We start from the raw sequence: 16,498 nt of genomic DNA, 5'->3' as shown, positions 1-16,498 counted from the left end.
GTTAATTTTGTTTGGGGGAGAATGTGGTATTTTTAAACATGTATTGCCAAAAGTTTGCTAAAAAGTGGGATACCATGTAACAGGTTTGCCTCTTGGAACAATATTTCTTCCATATTTCTAATCTGGTACTTCAGTTATGATGTATGTATGGAAGTTATATATACACATACACCTCTTACATTAGTTTTTCCATAGGAGGCTTACATAATTTCTGTGCATGATGTCCTTTTGAACTTTGTTGTTTTAGGTTTGAGAAGATGTTGACAATCTAAAAATTTTCATATTTCCCATCCCTTTATGTAAATATGTACTTATTTCAAAATGTAAACAAATAACAGCTTTCCTTCTCTGAATAAAATGGAGGTTGAAAAAAGGGAGACCTTTCAAACATAGCCTGCCTTCATATAGTCCCTCTAGAGTTTGCTACACAATTAATTCCCTGTATTATAAGGAACACTACTTTGTCCAAACCCTGATTTTATGAAGAAATTGAGATCCTCTGACTTAGTCTGTCAGCAGAATGAAGATTAGGAACAGATTATCTTGACAAATCAGTTTTCCTAAAGTTGTTGTGGGAAGTCATTTTCTGAGATTACAATTGCCCTAGAAGATTTACGTTTTTTTGATATTTTTTTGTTTTGTTTAGTTTTTATAGTGAAAGTGAGAGCAAAACTTACTAAGAAAGATTTATACCTTCAGTAGACTCAAAGTGGGTCATCTCTGGTTAAGAATGACAACATAAAAAGTTTATAGTATTAGTTCATAGTAAAGTTTATTAGAATAGAGATGGGTGACAGAGAAGTTGAGAACAAGCTTGTTGTTTTATTGTTTTGGTCTGGTTTGGTTTTCCTGTTGAAAAGATAGGATATTGATATTTTGATTAAAAATATCTTACTTTGGCCATGCATGGTAGCTAATATCTGTAATCCTACTCCAGAGGTTGAGACAGGAGTATTGTAGCTCAAAGAGCCAGACTCTGCAAAAAGTTCTCAAGGCCCCATCTCAACCACAAGCTGGGCATGGTGGCTCTAGTCTGTCATCCTACCTACCTTGGGAAGGGTAAATAGGAGAATCCGGGTCCAGGCCAGCCCAGTCATAAAGCAGACTTATCAAAAATAAGTAAAGCAGAAGGGACTGTGGGGGCATGGCTTAAGTAGTAGAGCTCCTGCCTAGCAAATGCAAGGTTCTGAGTTCATTTTCTAGTACTTGCCAAAAACAAAATCTTACCTTAACTCAATAGACCTTTTGCATTTCTAAATATTTCATGGTAGATATACAAATGATACAAAGGTTGTACAAGTGGATAGCATAAGCATGCACTTTATAGTGTCATTGTCTTATTTATTCTAGATAGTGAAATAGAAGAAGAATCTGAAGAAGATGAAGATTATATTCCATCAGAAGATTGGAAAAAGGTACTTATATCCATATTTTCCTAAAAAGTAATATTTTTAGAAACCAATGTAATTATTCTTTTATTAATTCTGTATACTGATATGGTTGATGGATAAGTCCTTTTATGTGACATTTAAGCATTTGATAAATGTTCACATTCCCCCTTCTTAACATGCAAATAAAAGATACTTTTTATAAAATAAAATGACAGTATGGAAAGAATTGTATTTTGCTGAGAGTGTCAATACTCAAACCAATATTAGAAATCTAATCTAGTTCTGAACCACTGCTAAATTAAGGCTTATGTTGCCCTGTAAAATATATTACTTTTAAAAGACATGTATTTTGGAGAATAATTGTTGAGGCTTTGATATTTGTTAAGTAAATATTTTCAAAATTTACTTAGATTGCAAGTTTTCAATTCCACATTACTTTATAAAAGAGAAAAGTCTCAATCTTTGTGTTTAATGTTGATATTTATAATTAGTAACTTTATTGTGTAAAGGGACAGATTTAGCTTTTTTTTCTAAGTATACACAGGTTAACTGTTTATTTCTAAAATAATGCAAAACATTAGTTTTTATTTATAAAATTACACAGCATTATATAAGTGGCCTAGTAGTTAAAAGTTGCAGAAGAGCTGCCCTCTTAAGGAAAATCTATCAAAACATTATGTAGAATTGGCCAAAACAAATTACCTATATTAAAGAAACTATACTATTATTGAGAGGTATTTGCCTGATCTGTTCCCTTTAAAAAAAAGAAAAAAATTGAATTTTTTGTTCTTTTTCTTCCTGAGTCTGATTTTTTTAAATTTAGTGTATAAACAATCATCGCTTTAAAAACAAAATAGTTCAAAACATCAGATTGAGTGGCATTTTTGTACTTTTTCAGTCAAGATGGTTTAATTATTAATTTGAACCTACTGAATTCTTTTTGGTTTGGTTGTATGTATAGTTCTGCTTTTGTTTTTTTTAAGATGGCTTAAAGTTTTCTGGGTTAGAATGGATGAGGCAAACTTTAATTGCTGACCCTTTTGCCAATTAAAATAGGAAGCATCACGTACTTATGATTTGAATTTGGAAGAATGAAGTAATCAAATGTACTTAGATTGGGCTGCCTATATATTCTGAGCTTTAGCCAGAATTCATCTATTTATGGGTTTCCTAAGGGATGTTTCCCATAGACATGCATTGTGTCTGCTAATAGATGAATAGAGACCAAGAAACAGATAACTTTTAATAAATAGTGACTAGAGTCTAAAGAGTTGGGGGGGCATACTTTGTGGGAGTAAGGGGGTTAATTTGTTCTGTTTGTTTTTTGAGAGAAGTTCTAACTATGTGGCCCAGACAGGACTCAAATTTACCATCTTCCTGCCTAGCCTCCCAAGTGCTGGGATTATAGGTACTTATCAATATGCCAAGGTGCAATGCATACTTTCCTACATTCTGAAAGTGACTGAGTACCTCATGTTTACATTGCTGTTAAGAGACAAGTACCTTTCTTCTCCAGAAGCTTACAGTTTTTACTGCAGGAATGGAAAGATGACCTATGGAAGAAGTTATATAACATAACTATACGCATTTTTTAAATTGGATGAGACCAACACAAAGATGTAGAAGTTAAAAGAGAGAGATCAGTGTGAGCTTAGAATGGTAATGGTAAAGGAACACTGAAGTACATTTTAATTTGAGTCAGCGATGGGACAGAAGACAAACAAAGATCACAAAAGTTACTTTGCTGTTGATGTGACCTATTTGGGCAAGTGTTCTTCAGTCTGTTTTATCTGATTCCTATACCATGCAGGAATTAAAGATGAAAAACCAAGAAACCTTTGGAGTCCTGTTGAATGGCTATTTTCCAGCACAAATTCAGATGTTTTCCTTTTTCTCTGACATACATTGTTTTTATATCTATAGAACATTTTTGATCTTAAACAATATTTCTCTTCCATGTTGTACATGACAAATTAACAGGTAAAAAAGGTATTGTGAACTCAATAGGAAAAAGGAAATCTTCACTCTGGTTCACAAGCTCTCTGCCCGACTTCATGTGAGAATCAGTTGAAGAACTTTTTACTAACGTCCAGGGCCTTTGGTCATGTATGATCACTTACTGGTCTGGAAAGGATCTAGGCATTGATAGTTTTAGAAACACATAGCCAGAGTTGATAACTCATTTATTCTTTGGTAGCATCAGTGAATAAAGTTAAAAGAAGTATAGGGAGTAATAATAGAGGATTCTCTTAATGGTAAGAGACATAAAGAGAATTCCTATGAAATTGTGCAGAAACTTTGTTGTGTGTAATGTTCTTTTTAAAAACTGATCATGAGAAAGGCTAGTTTTCCTTGGTACAATGATGACTTTATTTATTTCATAGAGCATGTCTGAAGTTCAATAGGTAAATGGATCCTCACAGCAGTAACAATAGCAGGAGAGAGCAACTTTTCAAATACTAATAGTTATCTACTGCTTAGACTATTTTTATACTACCTTTCCTGCCCAAGTTTTCATTTAAAAACACTAGAAAATTTGGTCTTTTTTTAGTCACCAGACAAAAAAGGGTCCATGTGATCTTGGTCTCCATGCACTGTGAAATCTCATTGATGGTGATTCTAGTTGCCTTTCTAAACATACAGTTTCACTTAATCTGACTTGATTATATAGATTTAATTATCACATTTCCTATAACAAGCTGTAATTAAGCTTTTATAGAGGGTACATTTTCCATTTATAATGTTTTAATGACAAAGCATTAATCTGCTTATCATTTTGGAGTTTCATTCATTTGGTCACTACCTTTTGTGTTATTTCCCTTATTTTAAATGCCTGTTTCTCAGACTGTGTGTGTGTCAGAATCACCTATAGCGTATTAAGATCCTGAGTCCTAGCCTAGAGTTTCTGATTTAGTAGGTAACTACTAAATCTGCTAAATGAAAGTCTGAGCACTTTCATTTTTAACAGTTTCCCAAGTAATGATGCTGGTGATGGAAAGTATCTTAAAGTTTAGATACTCTGAAAGTACCTGCATTTGACTTTGTTTTTTCAGGATATTTTGTGATCAGAATTCCCTTTCATTTATTTTATCCATCTTAAGCTTTGTATTCGTTGTCTACATTGAATTTCAACCATTGATATTAATTAGTATTTTCATCCAATCATAGCCAACCTCTTACCTATTGTTAACTCATTCATCCTCACAATACTCCTCTGAGGTAGTTAACTGGTTTTATGACAGAAATACCAGAGAGAGTTTACCCAAGAAGATGGTTAAACTAGAAAATGAATATAAAAATTATGTTGCTAGATCTTAACTAATGTTTTGTGTTGTTACTAAAACAGGAGATTATGGTGGGGTCCATGTATCAAGCAGAGATTCCAGTTGGCATTTGTAGATACAAAGAAAATGAAAAAGGTAAGTTAATAGAAAAGTTACATATCTGGACACACTTTTGAAGAGATGAACTGTTATTTTTTATGTAAATGTGATAAAAACATGACAGTGTACTAAATAACACCATTAATTTATGAAAGAAAACGCTGCATTTTATCTTTAAGAACTGTGTTTACTGTTTTTCCAGTTTTTTTTTTTTTTTTACTATTTTTAAATGCTCTGAACCATACCCCTTTCTAACATTTATAATTTAGTTTTTAAAGGCAGGTTATTTTATGTCAGTGATAGGCAGGTTTAAAAAACAAATGGAACCTGTATATAGTGTTGTACACCTGTCACCCCAGCACTCAGAAGGTACAAGCCTGGACATAGCAGGTTCAGAGTCAGCCTGGGCTACATAGTGAAACTGTCTTAAAAAACAAGACATAACTGGAAAATACACAACTAATATAAAGCTTACTTTATGCTGGGCATGGTGGTTCATGCCTGTGATCCCAGCTATCTGGGAGGTAGAAATTGAGATTCTCTTGGTCCTAAATGTGTACTGATCTGACTTCACATATAACTAACTATATTCAGCTCGTAAGATACCAACTGTTCCTGCCTTCTTCTTCTTTGGTTTATTTATTGTCAGACATGCTAAGATGACTACTGGCAATTTGTGTTACACTTTACACAGTTTTACAGCTAGAGAACCAACAAAAATAAGGATTTCGTTTTTCCCTAAAGCTGTAGCAAAAAGTCTAGAGCTCTCCCTAAAGTTCTGGAGAGACTTGTTCCCTGTTGACTCAGCTTGAGTCATAAACCTGACCAGAAGAAATCACTGTGACCAGAGAGCAGAGGGCGGGGGGGTGTCAGCCCTGCCATACCATATAGGAAAGGGCTTATATGAGCCCTGAAGGAGATGCTGGTCAGATCAAAAGCATTCTACTTCACAAGGTGAGGTGTACTTTATTGTCTCTCCGATGTACTAAATTGATTGTGATGACCAGAGTAAGGAATGCTGGTAAACAGTGCAGGACTGACTCCTCCCTGCTCCTATTGACGGAAAATGTTGGGGTCCTGATTGAAAGGTTCTAGATAAACTGAGAGGCAGCAGGAAAGAACAGTAAGCACATTCCCACCCAAGTCTTCATGCTTGCATGACGTACATTTTTAGATGGCCCATGTAAATTGTGTCTAACAAACTCATAGCAAATTATTTTTCATTTTTTTGCAGGGTGGGACTTAAGGGGTTTGGACTCTTTTTTGGGTTTTTTTGTTTTGTCTTGAGACAAGGTCTCGTATGTTGCCCAGGCTGGCCTCAAACTCCAAATTCTTCTGACTCAACTTCCCAGTGCTGGGATTACAGGTGTGTACCACGATGCCTGACTGAATTAGAATCTTTAATAAGGCACAATAAGGAACACTTCCTCAGCTAACCCTTGCTAATATACTAGTGAACTGCCTGCTGTATAAGTAAAATTCTTTCATTTTCCAATAATAACCAGTGCATGTATTTCTGATTGCTTTTTAAAAGTTGTAGTATTTAAATTTGGAATACATTTAGAATCAGTTTTAGAAAATTCCATTTTATTTTAGTACTCCATCTTTCAAAATCTAGCATGCTCATGTCACTTAATGTGATTATAATAGAGAACTTTTTTCCTTTCTATTTCTCTTACAGAGTTTCTTTTCCTTCATATCATATATATAGATAATATTTCTCCTTTGGTTTTTGGCATGTTTTATCTTAATAGTATAATTCTGTATTTCTCCTTTTCATATTTTAGTCATGCCATAACATTTAATTAGAGCTCAGACTTAATGGGAAAGTAATTCGATCTGTTTTTTTATTAGTAAAGGCAGTGTGAATTATTCTCTGGAACTGCTAATTGTTCTCACCTTATATCTCATAGTGATTGTTGAGTATATTGTAATTGCATAAATTGAAGTGTATTATTCAAATAATCAGGGCTAGTCTACCTGTTTAGCCGCAGTTCTGGAAGTCTGACTTGTCATTTGGCACCACCTGGTGGTGCTTGTGTACCAGCTTCAGTAAGACCATCCCGTGGGATTTGCAGAATTGTCAGAGATTCCAGAAATGTCTTCTAGGTAGTTTGTCTTCTTTCATAGTTTAAATGGAAGAACACTTGGGACTCAGGGATCCACCCTTTACCTTCCTCTTCCTGAAACAGTCTTGTCTAACCCAAGAATATAAGTAATCTGTAGTTTGCTGCCATTGGAGGACAGTGGCTGAGCACAGAACAGAAATCAGTAGCAACATATCCACATTCACTTTATCATAGGCGTTTACTGTACTAAAAATGTATAACTAAAATTATATAAAATTGTTGAGAAAAGATAAACATTTATTAAGAATTTCAGGATATTGGCCTTTGAACTGTATTTTAAAGAAAAGTATGTATTTTGAGAAACAGAAAAAGGTAGATGTGTATTCTTAAATATATGTGTGGATGGAAGGGCAAAGTAAGTTCAAGTGAAACAGTGACTGTATCTCCAGGTATGTAAGAGAAGCTTAATTAGCTGTTAATTCCTTTTTGTGATACGAGGAACTTCGACTTAATTACCCTTGCGCTCAAAGTTCTTCTCAAGCAGTTTCCTTCCCATTGGCATTTAAATGTTTGTCTCCTATCTTTAAAAACAAAAGCATGAAAAACTCTCAGCTCTACTTCACTAGCCTTATCTCTACCCTCATAACCACACTTTGCAAGAGTTTTCTACTTTCACTTTCCATTTCTCTTTAGTCTTCTCTAATGTTGCTTCTGTTTCCGTGTCTGCACAGAGACAGTCACATAACACTTCCTTTTCAGAAAATCTAGCAGAGCTTATTCAGTTTGCATCCTGGTCACTCAGTAGGATTTAACTAGTCTTTGAGATTCTCCTTGGAAATGCTTTTTTCTCTTGGCTCCTATTGTGCCATTCTCTTATATTCTATCTTATAACTCTTCCTCATCTGTTTTCAATTCTGGTCATTTAGAATTCTACAAGACCCTGTCTTAGGTTATATTCCTTTCCACTTTTTAAATTTTGGTGAGATTTTAGGTTTTACTCTTACTATACACAATGGAAATGATAGTGAAACTTAAATGCCTTTTTCTTTAAAGTTGACTTTTGTTTGTAAAATTCATATACATTAATATATTTTCAAAATAAAAAGAAGGGAGTAAAACCTAGCATGGTAGGGGGCATCTATAATCCCAGAACTTGGGAGACTGAGGTAGACTCGTAAGTGGCGCATGAAAATCCAAAATTTTCAAAAGATGATAAAGCCAAGCCCCGTGGCTCACGCCTGTGATCCTAGGTACTCTGGAGGCAGAATCAGGAGGATTGCAATTCAAGGTCAGCCCAGGCAAATAGTTCTCAAGACCCTATGTCAAAAATACCCAACTAAAAAAAGGACTGGCAGAGTGGCTCATGGGGTAGAGCACCTGCCTAGCAAGCACGAGTCCCTGAGTTCATATCCCAGTGCTGCCAAAAAAAAAAACAAATTGCCACATCCTAATGCCAAGAAATAGTGCTAACATTTGATGTACATCCTTCTAAACATGTTTTTTAAAATACAGTTTTATTCATTAGCCTTACTATGTGCCAGAACTGTATTTAAGTGCTTTATATTTTAAATCCTTACAACTTCATGTTGTAGTCATTTCACAGATGAACCAGAGAAAAAGGAAGTAACTTGCCCAAGGTCATATAGGTATAAGTGGTAGAGGTGGCATTCAAACCAAGAGAGTTTGGAATGTGTTGCACCCAGGTTAAGTCATCCAAAGGGGCATAATGTGGTCCTTTTTTTCTTTGTAGACTGCTTAGTTTTTCTAGGCTGTAATTATTACCCAAGAAAGAATTTAGGCAAGTAGTAGGACCACACTTTTCCTCTTGGTTTCACCATTTAGCTCTTAATCTTACCTGTTCTCAGAATGAATTATTTGTTCAATAATATGTTTTAATACAGACTCACAATTTTGAACACTTTTTACTAACATTTGTTTTACTAATTTAGTATATGAAAATGATGATCAGCTCCTGTGGGACCCTGAATACTTACCAGAAGATAAAGTCATTGTGTTTCTTAAGGATGCATCTAGAAGAACTGGTGATGAGAAAGGTGTAGAAGCAATTCCCGAAGGATCTCATATAAAAGACAATGAACAGGTATGTAATAAGAAACAATTATGAGGGTCTACAGCCATACCAACCTGAACATACCCAGTTTCATCTGATCTTAGATGCTAAGCAGGGTCGGGCATGAAAGAAAAAACTGTGAGGATTTCCTAATGGAAATTACCCCACACATTTATAAATGTAAATGCTATCACTTTCATTGTTGCAGGGACTCTAAGATTATAATCAGTTATAATAAACAAGAGTCTGCATGTTTTATTTTGCCCATACACACTTTTTGTTACACTTTTAAAAATTATTTTGTCTATCCTTGAGACTCTGTGGACATCATCAAGCTGGGATACTCACCCAAGATAATGTCATGAATGTGGTAAGAGCATACCTACCATGAGCCTAATGTTACAGCTTTTGCTTTTTCTTCTTTTTGAGGGAGCGTTCTTTTCTAATTTCTTCAAAACTATAATAGGAACCTTAGAAAACCACAAAGATGAAATTGCATTTTATATAAAATCAAATATTTTTTGTTGTTTGCAAATTCCTGGGATACTATGGCCACCAAGTTAAGAGTATTTATGTATTTTACATATTTAGAGGTCATTAAATATCAAGATTGAATTCATATTGTTTTCCTTCATGCTCTGTAAGTTGCATTCACTAAAATTACGTGTAGCCCAAAAACAGTAAGAAGCAAATGCTGGATTTGGGGAAAAAACCTTTACTCTTAAGAAACCGTAGCACTAGACTTAACTGTTCATAGTCTAGGTCATACATGGAAGCCTTTTTTCCCCCTAGGCTTTATATGAATTGGTTAAATGCAATTTCGATACAGAAGAAGCACTGAGAAGATTAAGATTTAATGTAAAAGCAGCTAGAGGTAAGCATAAATATTAAATTTTAATTTTTCATGATTTGGCAGAATTTTAAACATTAAGCTAAATACATCCTCAGCTTAATAAATCAGTAAATACTTGCAGAACACAAATATCACACAAGGGAATAGGATTAAGGCTTTCTCTTCCCATACAGAAAACTAAGGCAATTTAAGTGAAAATATAAAAATACATAACGCATTAAAACTTCAAAGCATGTTTATAAAGATTTTCTTACTTGCTATTTGGTAGTAGCCCTATGAGCTAAGCAATATGACAGGTATTGCCTTTACTTTAAGTTGTGGGACTTAGGTCTCTAATCCAAAAATAACTTGTCTGAGGCAAACATAATTCATAAATGTTGCAACCATAACTAAAATCTAAGTTTTCCTGTTTTATTCTAAGTCTGGCTCCCACCCCACGTCACATGAAGAGAGGACTAAGAGAGAGAGAGAGAGAGAGATCTCTTAAACTTGTTGAGGAGAGGATGGGAATTTTAGGGAACGCTTCCAGAATAAAATTTTTTTAATTGATTGAAGGAATTGTGTTGGTAAAACGAATTGTGAGGTAAGGAGGCAGGAAGCATTTCTATGCACAAAGTCTGAAATAAAAAGGATCTTAGCAATTACAAGAAATTAAAATGTGGCTGACAAAGTTGGGTTGTGAAGAACAGTGGTGCAGTCCTGTTGTCCCAGCACTTGGGAGGTTGAGGCAGGAGGATCACAAAGTTCAAGGCCAGTCTGGGCTACGTAGTGAAACACTTGACTGTCTTGTAAAGCAAAAGAGACAACGGCCCACGCTGAGGTTGGAGAGGTAGAGAACAAATCATTCAAAATTTGATTAAGAATTTTTGTCATTGTTTCTACAAATTTTTGTCAATATTAGAGTAAAATATTCCTCTCTCTTTTTTTTAAACCAGAATGTTACCTTTTCACTTGTAGTTTTCTTTGTTATATGTAAAATTTTGGAGAATTTTGCTTTAACAATTTTTCCCCTCTCGTTTTGTCAGAGGAATTATCTGTTTGGACAGAGGAAGAGTGTAGAAATTTTGAACAAGGGCTGAAGGCCTATGGAAAAGATTTTCACTTAATTCAGGCTAATAAAGTAAGTAATAACATACATTATTTTTTTACAGAAAGAAATTTAGCTTAATAATCCAAATTGTCATATCATCTTAATTTGCAGTATTTTCTAATGTTAGTTTCTATAGTGAATATTAACAATGTTTTGGAATAGCTAGTGATTAAATAAGCATCCCTGGACTCCCTGACATAAACAGTGAGTGATATTGGAAATATTTAAGAATCTAATTCATTTACAAGTATGTTAATGAACTTTCACTTGGGGGTATATAATGAAGTCATTTATAGCTGTTTTCCATGGCCTGTGACAAGTCTTTCTAAGGAGGGTCTTTAAAATAAATTTGAAACTTTTAAGCAATTTTAACATGACATTTACAATTAATACATATTATATTTACAAAGTCCTTGGTAATCTAATTATTTGCAGGTTTGTGGAGTGTGTGTGTGTGTGTGTCTGTGTGTGTGTGTGTGTTAATAGTATTGGGATTTGAACTCAGGATCTCTTGCTTGCTAGGCAGGCACTCTACTATCTCTTGAGCCATGCCCCTAGCAGTCACAAAAGTCTTACATATGAACCCAGGTAGGATTTTTAATAGAAACTACACAATTTTATAGAATAGTATGAGTTCTTGTTGGAGATTAGGACAGACAAAACTAAAGTTTCAGAGTGTATGTATAGAAAATTGATTCCTAGGCTTATAACATCATATTTCTAATAAATGAAAGGACCTTGACTTTACCTGTTTCCTTAAAGATAGTTTCTAAGTTTCGTATAGTAGCTTGTGCAGGACCATGTTGAAAGTATCTAGACTTATGTCTGAAGCTCTAAATAGTCTTTTACCTTGTTCCTCTTTTTGATACTTCTGAGACTGTATGGTATTCAGTTGAATTGTTTCATCACATTTAACATTAGCTTATGAGCATTAAATAAAAGTTACAGATCCTATGAGTTCATTCTTTCTTAATTTTGTTACACTTTAACTAGTTCATTCTTAATTATCTTGGTTCATTTCAGTAATTGACATTGAGCATAACTAATAAAAGGGAAATTTTGAGGTTTAGCATTTAGGATGGCTTAGAAAATCTATGTAATCAGTGTCAAAATGTATGCCCCAAATGTGTCCAAATCATCTGAGAACTTCAAATATAGTCAACATGCTTGGAAAGGACTGTAGCAAGTGATTGACTATGTATGTTTGTAAACTTTCTTACAATTCATCATTTTGGGTGGTCATGGTAGTGAGCACCTGTAATCATTCTAGCCATGCAGGAGGCAGAGGTAGGAAGATCATAGTCTGAGACAGCCCCTGGCAAAAGGGAGACCTTATCTGAAAAATACACTAAAGCAAAAAGGGCTAGCAAGTAGTAGAGCACCTATCTAGGAAGATCCTGAGTTCAAACCCCAGTACTCTCTCTCCCCAAAAATCCCATCATTTCATGCTTGAGAGGATCATTTTATATAAGGGTGGTTTTTTGTTTGGTTGGTTGGTTGGGATTTTTTACTGTTCCTGTATAAATTCAGATTTTGTTGGTGAAACCATGCTGAATAGTGAGGGTATGATGGTAACTACTTTAGCTAAAACAACAACCTCCTCAAAATGTGATTTTTTTTCTTCCACTAAAGGAGTAAGAACTTACTAAGTGACTTGCAAGCACAAGCCCAAAATATCATCATGAAAAATAAGATCTTGATTTTTTTGTAAATATTTGGAATGCTGATCTCTCAGTGTTACAGAAGCCATCCGACTTAAATAATACACTAGTTGCTGTAGTGAACAAAGAGAACAATAATTCTTTGATTAAAAAAAATGGTCTAGGGAAAACATAAAGATTTTATTTCTGTTCTTAGAATTAAAATTTAGATCTTAATCATAAGTTCTACTATGAGGGCTTATGATAGTTAAAATTTTTTACTATGTTAACTTTGTATGCCTGAAAATGTCTTCCCTTTTTGCTTTCAGTACAATACAGTTGACTTTTAATCTATTTTTAATCTATCTAGAATTAAGATTCTGTAGGAGGCCAAAAAGAACGGGAGAGGATGATATTTTCTAAAACTCTTGATAGCTTTCAATCTTGGAGCAAAATGGGTCAAAGTTGTAAAGTGCAAGCAGAGGGAAGAAAGAAATACATGTTGGATATGGATAAGGAAGGGTGTTCCTTATCCAACAGTTGTTCTTAGGTGACATTGGAGCTCCAAGAAACCTGCTTCAAGGTTAGAAATTGATGGATTAAACCAGTATTGTTTTGCATCCAAATACTAATGCATATGCCCTTTGTTCAGACTCCCAGTATTTTTTTTTTATACACTCAATTCTACCAGTTCTCCACCCTAAGTAAAGGAATAAAGGGCAATTTTGTCAGCATCAGGTGCTCATCCCATGGATGTTGAACATTCTGTGAAGGGAGCTATTCATTTGCACAAATAGGTATAGCACAGTAAGCACAGGAGTAACTTAGTAAACAAAGTTTAAGTGATATTACAATAGCTTTTCTCTCGCTTTGGCATATGCTGACGTTCTAAAAAGTACATGAATTGGGATTACTGTTTGGACTAGTGAGAATCTTTTGAAAGAGAATTTAAAGGGTGTGTCCTTAAGTGGTGTATTTGCAATCTGTGTATAATACTCATTTTAACCTAAATACCACTTCCAGGCATTTTTAAGAGGAATATTTGTATTATAGTACATTTTTAGGATGTTGGTATCCTTTAAAAAGCAGAATTCTGAACGTCTAAAGTTCATTTACCAATGTATTATTTCTCTTAGAAAGTTTAGAAGGAATAGCTTTCAATGTAGCAGTTAAGGAATAGCTAGTCTTGGGGGGTTTATTTTTTGTCATTGTTACTGTTTGTTTCGTTAAGACTTCAGTTACTTTTCATGAAATAACTGTTGAGATTCTTAAAAACAAGATTTGTTTCTTATAGGTGAGAACACGGTCAGTGGGTGAGTGTGTAGCATTCTACTACATGTGGAAAAAATCTGAACGTTATGATTTCTTTGCTCAGCAAACACGATTTGGAAAAAAGAAATACAATCTTCATCCTGGTGTAACGTGAGTTAATTTTCTTCCTTTAGGGATATATTTTTTTTTTCTAAGCTTACCTAGATTTTTCTTCAAACAGTTATGGTTTTTAGAATCTTTGTTTTATTACAAAATTTACATTAAATGTACTGTTGGTTGACATCTTCATAGGGAATTTAGACTTTTTAGAGTCTTAAAAAAATTGTAGTTCATATTTGAGACAACAAACGTCATTAAAGCAAGATTTAGAGTGTATATTTTCCTCAAGTAAAAATAAATGGACCTTGAAAAGAAATGGATCAGAACATGTATGAAAATGTTAAATTCTTTTCCATTCAATAAAGCATACACTTTGTTTTTTCTTTTTTCTTTTTTTTTGTTGTGGTGGTACTGGGTTGAATTCAGGGACTCATACTTACTAGGCATTCCCTCTGCCACTTGAGCCATGCTATCACCCCTACAATTTTAAGCTTACTGACACTTTGAAAGCAGTGAGAATATGAAAAAAGATTTCTTTTCTAAAACTACATGTAGGGCCATATGACCAGTAGAGGCCCTTTAAAGAGGAAGGGAAATGAATTGTTTCTTTATCCAATCTGTTTTACTCACAGGAACCAAAGTAAGATTTGAATATAGATACTCTTAACAAAAAGTATAGGGATATAATAAATCAGGCCAAATTACATCTTTTCTGTTATAGACTTTTAATAGAGGGAAGAATATGTACATGGTACATGGTGACTTTCCTTTTCCTACCTGTTCTGAATCTTCTAACAGTAATGTTTAAGTAATATTTAATAATTAGCAGTACAACATTAGCTTTCTCCCAGTGACACAAACTTTGCTGTACCCACTCAATGCAAAATGTTTTACATGCCTAATGCAATTCCCTCGCATCAAATTCTCTTAGCATTCTACCCCCACCAGTGGTACTTTGTTATTTAAATATAAAGAATATTGAATTTTAAAGCAGCAGGAATTGCTTTAAAATGCTGACAAAGTCTTATGGTGGAATTAAGTTTGCAAGACTATTCTTGACTATTCCCTAGTGTTTAAAGAATAAAAATAATTGAAAGCTGTGACTTGATTTGATCTGTATGCCCCAATAGAGATATTCTTAAGGCTGGTCAAATAATTCCTTTTGAAAGATGTGCTTGTTATGTATGCTTGATTGTGCTTTTCAAACTGCTAGGCTTGACTGTTTATTGGTCTTGTTCATTTATAGGTAGGTATTTCTGCTGGTCACTTCCTTAGAGCATCAAATGTTCTAAAGCTAGAAGGAAAATAATCTAAAAGGGAATAATGTAGAGTGCTTTCCTAGCATGTGTGAGGTGCTGGCCTCATCCTCAAGCACTAAAAAAAGAAAAGGAATAAATGAGGAGTATCATTGACCCTTTTGACCCTTGGAAATCTTAAGAATTATTCATTAGTGGTATTCAAACATAATGATGTAGAAAAGTGTAGCTATCCATATTTACAGAGTATATCTTAAAATAGTCATGGTTTTCATACTAACCTATAGGGAAAAGCAATAGTAACATCTTTCATTTTTTTCACCCATTTCAGAAATAATGTTCACACATGAACTTCAGTCAATCTGTCGTCATCAGCAATAAGAACATAAGAATTGCCATGCTGGGTCAGACCCATGGTTCATCCAGTTTTCTTTTTCAGAAAGCATCACCAAGGAAAGTGTTGTGGGCTGGCTTAGTTGGTTCTCTGATGTCAAGCTCAACAGGTTAGGTAGGGATATACCACCAAACATTCTAGTTTCTCTAATAAACTCTCCATGTTTCTGAGAAGTTTATGAAGATACTTATGTCTATAAGCTTGGTTCCTCTTAAGGTTAAGTTTTCTGTAGGTAGAGAAACCATAGTTAAAAGTAACTCATATCTTGTCTTTTCTCAAGCTCTAAGAGTTAATAGTAGTCCCCTGGTAAAATAGTGTGAAGTCAACAAATGTGGTTTTTTCCTTGAATAAGATTACCATGGTGATCAGGGGAGATTACCAAGGAAAGCCTTCATTTTTATCCCCTCTGTGTTTTGTTTTGTTTTTTAAAGAACCATAACTTTTTAACTGAGAACTCAGTCTCTTTAGCTGTGTTATATCTTCTATAAGAGATAGTGATCAGCCTGTATATTAATAAAGGGAGAAGTTGTGATTTTTCTATAAGCACTGAGAAATTTTTCTGGTTTGCTTCCATTTTCCTTTACTAATTACATTTTAAATTATTACATGAAACATTAATGCTTTTAGAGAAAATTTTGAGTGAATTTTCTCATCCTTTTTAAGATCAAAATCCATACTCCATAGTATACTATCCTGAAAATTGGGTTTTTTTTTTTAATTTTTCCATTAAATTATTACCAGAATGAAGTACATTTGCTACTTTAAATTATTACCAGAATGAAGTACATTTGCTACTTTAGCCTTTGAATGATCCTATTACGGATATACTATTTACTACCTGGAAGAATAGAGAGCCAAATTGGAGATTTCACTATAAAATATTCAGCCTTCCAACTAATTTTGTTAAGTAAAAATTAATCGAGTTACTGGAATGCACTTTCACCTTCTGAGTGGTTATGACTGTAACTTCTTTACTGAGC

At 34.1% G+C, this 16,498-nt stretch overlaps 1 protein-coding gene across 24 annotated transcripts in view; it reads left to right on the top strand.

Moving 5' to 3' along the window:
• Positions 1-16,498, top strand: part of Mier1 (MIER1 transcriptional regulator) — a 54,986-nt gene that overhangs the window by 31,278 nt on the left and 7,210 nt on the right. For all 24 annotated transcript variants that reach the window (XM_074079813.1, XM_074079822.1, XM_074079810.1 and 21 more), the window contains 6 exons: positions 1,351-1,415; positions 4,738-4,810; positions 8,793-8,944; positions 9,707-9,788; positions 10,793-10,887; positions 13,792-13,919. In XM_074079813.1, the coding sequence (XP_073935914.1) occupies positions 1,351-1,415; positions 4,738-4,810; positions 8,793-8,944; positions 9,707-9,788; positions 10,793-10,887; positions 13,792-13,919 (595 nt within the window). The remainder of the gene's footprint in view (positions 1-1,350; positions 1,416-4,737; positions 4,811-8,792; positions 8,945-9,706; positions 9,789-10,792; positions 10,888-13,791; positions 13,920-16,498) is intronic.

Source organism: Castor canadensis, chromosome 7 (genome assembly GCF_047511655.1).
Source record: "Castor canadensis chromosome 7, mCasCan1.hap1v2, whole genome shotgun sequence".
In the NCBI taxonomy this organism is placed as follows: domain Eukaryota; kingdom Metazoa; phylum Chordata; class Mammalia; order Rodentia; family Castoridae; genus Castor; species Castor canadensis.
Note: the sequence above shows the minus strand (reverse complement) of the source record. Positions and strands in the feature narration are given on the sequence as shown.